This window comes from Limulus polyphemus, unplaced genomic scaffold, assembly GCF_000517525.1.
Source record: "Limulus polyphemus unplaced genomic scaffold, Limulus_polyphemus-2.1.2 Scaffold2682, whole genome shotgun sequence".
NCBI lineage: Eukaryota > Metazoa > Arthropoda > Merostomata > Xiphosura > Limulidae > Limulus > Limulus polyphemus.
This window is the reverse complement of record NW_013668292.1, coordinates 109,130-113,282: the sequence shown is the minus strand read 5'-3', so window position 1 is coordinate 113,282 and position 4,153 is coordinate 109,130. Positions and strand designations below refer to the sequence as shown.

The 4,153-nt window shown below is 34.0% G+C and overlaps 1 protein-coding gene across 1 annotated transcript in view; it reads left to right on the top strand.

Annotated features, from left to right (window-relative positions):
- Nucleotides 1–4,153, top strand: part of LOC106467625 (nuclear receptor subfamily 4 group A member 2-like) — an 18,673-nt gene that overhangs the window by 6,578 nt on the left and 7,942 nt on the right. The window contains exons 3-4 of the mRNA XM_022395826.1: nucleotides 1,286–2,094; nucleotides 2,499–2,667. Of these exons, the coding sequence (XP_022251534.1) occupies nucleotides 1,286–2,094; nucleotides 2,499–2,667 (978 nt within the window). The remainder of the gene's footprint in view (nucleotides 1–1,285; nucleotides 2,095–2,498; nucleotides 2,668–4,153) is intronic.

The following is a 4,153-nucleotide window of genomic DNA, read 5'->3' as shown; positions in this document are numbered from 1 at the left end:
ACGATTTCCTTCTATAATCAAAACATCGTGTTTTATGTAAATTATGCAGGTCACGATTTCCTTCTATAATCAAAACATCGTGTTTTATGTAAATTATGCAGGACATAATTACATTCTATAATCAAAACATCGTATTTTATGTAAATTATGCAGGCCATATATCGTATTCTAATATTGTTTAATACTCACAGAATTATCAAGGAAGTGACAATAAACCAGTATGTCGAACTTATCTACGATAGATGTAGAAAATGTTAAAATCAACTAAATTTGTTATAGTTGGTTGACATATTATTTAAAATCAACTAAATTGGTTATAATTGGTTAACATATTATTTAAAATCAACTAAATTGGTTATAATTGGTTAACATATTATTTAAAATCAACTAAATTGGTTATAATTGGTTGACATATTATTCAGGAATCAAATATACGATATTACTTTCATCAATTACAATCCAAGTAGGAAAACAAAGTTGCTAAATCTATTATCTCTATTTACAGGAGTCTTTTGCTAATTTACTTTGTGAGAACAGGACAAGATCTTTTTAAGATCTTACCCGAGTTCTGACGTTAGTTGGTGATATTCATCTCGTATTATCTTTTTAGCTGTCGTCTGTAAGAACAGTAAACCAAATCAGAACGTATACAATTATGATAAGAAACGAGCTGATATCAAAGAATAAACAAAATATCTGCGAATTTGTCGATTATCTTGAAATACATATTCGTATAGTTATTGTCCTGGATAGTCTTTATCTATGTTTATATATATTTGTTTGTTTTTGTTACGAGTTAAATAAAATGGGGACTAAACCCTTCTTTAAAACGCATTACACTTTAAATAAATATTATTCTCTTAATGAACATTTTTAAAACAAATCAAATAGCCAATAACAATTTAAATATGAATTTATATTGCTAAATATCTAACGTTATTTTTTATTATGTCCAATGTTTAGTTTACCGAAAGATTGGATAAATAAATAGTGACCAAAAGCACATAAAGTGATTACTTTCTGACAAGTAATAATACTAGAAAAATAATGAAAAAAAATCTCCAAAAGAAACGATTTTTTCTAATTAAATATCCAGATAATATTTTGAGACATTTTATACTTTTTGAAGCATAATTTAGAATGCGAAATAATATAGTTAACTTGAAAGATGAGTATCCAAGTTGTCTATAATTCATCGAAAATAAGTATAGGATGTGTTTTACTTAAGTTTCGTTTCTGTTTAAAACTCGTCACATTAATTCCTTTTTCTTACATCCAATGACAGAATTTACCCTTTGGTACAGCTGGAAGTCTTCTGGTACCAGAGTACGACGTCCCATTTTCAGAAGAGAGTTTCTTTGGAGAAGATTTTAAATTTCCTTCAGTAGACTTTAGTGCAACAGTAGAGAGCTTAGTGCCACAATCAGATAACTCTATTGAAGACATGTTTCAAGCTGATTTTTCAGAATTAAGTTATGGAGTCAGTGCAACAAACCAGACATATTTGATGGAATCTCCTTCTTCAGACACCGTTTCTGCCTCCTTGTCCTTGCCAAGCTTCCAAGAAACATATTCTCCTAGATATCGTCATGACCTCTCTGAACAAGATGTATTTTCTTTCAAATATGAAGAGATGTCTCAACAGAACCTAGAACCCCAAAGACCGCAGGATGCGTTCCAAGATCCTTTAGGAAAACCACAGAGCACCCCACCACAGTGTCCCACGTTTCCTTTAACACACCTCCTCGAAACAGAAGTTAACTTTTACAAAGAACAATGTACTGACCGGACACAGTTCAGCTCAGCAGTAACGTTACCCACTCCTTACACCTGCAGTCATGCCACAAGCTCAGACCCATCTTTTCAAGAAATTGCATTAGTACAGCATCAAACTCGTACGCCTTACCAACAAAATGGTTTTCCTTCATCACTCCAGATGTCTTCTTTTGTGGACACGAGCAAGTTTTCTTCCAATCCAGGACCTTCTTCTCCCCCAATAGCTTCGTATCAACATAGCGCGACGTCACGTTTCAACAATAAAGGTCGTAAGAGGCCGTCCTTGATAATCCCAAGTCCACTACCGTTAGATACAAGGTGGGTGGATATAATAAAATATACAGAATAAAATTTATGACAGCTATTAGTATAAAAGAACGTTTAAGCAGTAGAAGTTTCAATTGCAGTTTTTACGATACTTTAGTTTTAGCATTTCGGTATTATGATAATAATTTAAAACGTTTATACATTTCAAAAGATATATATATACGTACGTTTCATATCTTCTTCGTGAATGTTGTCAATTTTGGTGTACTTAAGACGTCTAATACATTGGAAAATATATTTTTAAACAACATTGTAACATACGCGAAGAAATAATATTGACTAAAGTATAGAAAAATTTGATAATCTGTTTCAAATTTACAGAAATTAACGATCATAAATGTTTAATAAAGACATGTTAAAATAACTATCATCTTTGTTTTTCCATTTTTAAACAGCCTGGGAGGGCTCCTACAATCTCCTTCCACTCCAGACACTCCTAAGTCTACATCCAGTTGCTCTTCCTCGGCGCCATCCCCTTCCCAGATGTGTGCTGTTTGTGGGGATAACGCCGCCTGCCAGCATTACGGTGTGAGGACCTGTGAAGGATGCAAAGGTTTTTTTAAAGTAAGTTAGGCATAATTCTTATATCTTTCATACTTTTTAAACTGTTTTCATTCTTGTAAGTGAAACACAAAACTTAAGGGTTTTCACACTAGGGATGTATTTTTCCTTTTTTTTTTGTTTTTACTTATATCCGTTTAAATGAAGATATCAAACTAGAAATCAGGTTACAGAAAAAGTGGTGTAGCCCTAAAAGAGAGAACAGTGAACTCAGGTGGTTTAAAACAACAAAAACCTGTAGAAAATATTGAAACAGCTGTGTTATGTGAGCACATTGTAAATTCCCGACATGATCTTAGAAATAGTGATATTTATTTAAATATTACTTTAAAAAAGGTATTCGTAAGGGCTCAGAATAGTTAGAAAAATAGCATTGTTTTCAAGTTATTTGTTTGTTTTTTAAAGATAGGCTACCATAAAATAAAACAGTTACACATCATCCCTTATTCATTTTACCCAAATACCTTCACCAATGTGCCTAATAACCGTCGTAAATTATTATTTCTGGCTTCTTAATTATGCATTTTTGTTTATTTGTTGTTAAGTACAAAGATACACAATGGGCTATCTGTGCTGCGCTACCACAGGTATCAAAACCCGGTTTCTAGCGTTATAAGCCTTCATACGCACTATAGAGCCATTAGTGGTACTTATAATGTCCGAAAATAAGTAATAAATATATTTAATTCGATTTTACTGGTCCCCAAGTGGCACAGCGATACGTTTGCAGGCTTACAACGCTAGAAACCGGGTTTCGATGCTCGTAGTGGGCAGAGCACAGATAGCCCATTGTGTAGCTTTGGGCTTAATTACAAACAATCGATTTTACTGTTCTGAAAAATTACCAAAACATTTAAGGTTTAAATTTTGACTTGAGAAAACGTGATTTAAGTGTGTTCTTTAATTGCTTGTTATGAATTTCGCGCAGAGCTCCACGAGGGCTATCTGTGCTAGCCGTCCCTAATTTAGCAATGACAGACTAGAGTGAAGGTAGCTAGTCATCACCACCTACCGCCAACTCTTGGGCTACTCTTTTACCAACGAATAGTGGGATTGACCGATACGTTATAACGACCCCTCGGACTGAAAGGGCGAGAATGTTTTGGTAGAACGGGGATTCGAACCCGCAACCCTCAGATTGCGAGTCAAGCGCCCCCTAACCAACTGGCCATGCCGGGCCCTAATATTTTGGAGCTGCGGGTGATTATTCTATTTGTTTATATCACAAGCTCTATCTATTATCCTTCGAAATGGAATCTCAACATGTATGGTACCTTATAAGCACGAGGGTTAAACAACCCGTCTAAAGACCTCTACTGTGTAGATATAGCCTCGCCAAATTTCGGGCTGCATACTAGATGTAAGTGTGTTCTTTAGTTGCTAAAACATTAATATGAGTCTATAAATACCCTTTTAGACAAAGTAAAATTACCTTTTAATTAATTAACTCTCTATAACATAACTAGCTGGAGTTCCCGTTATTTAAATT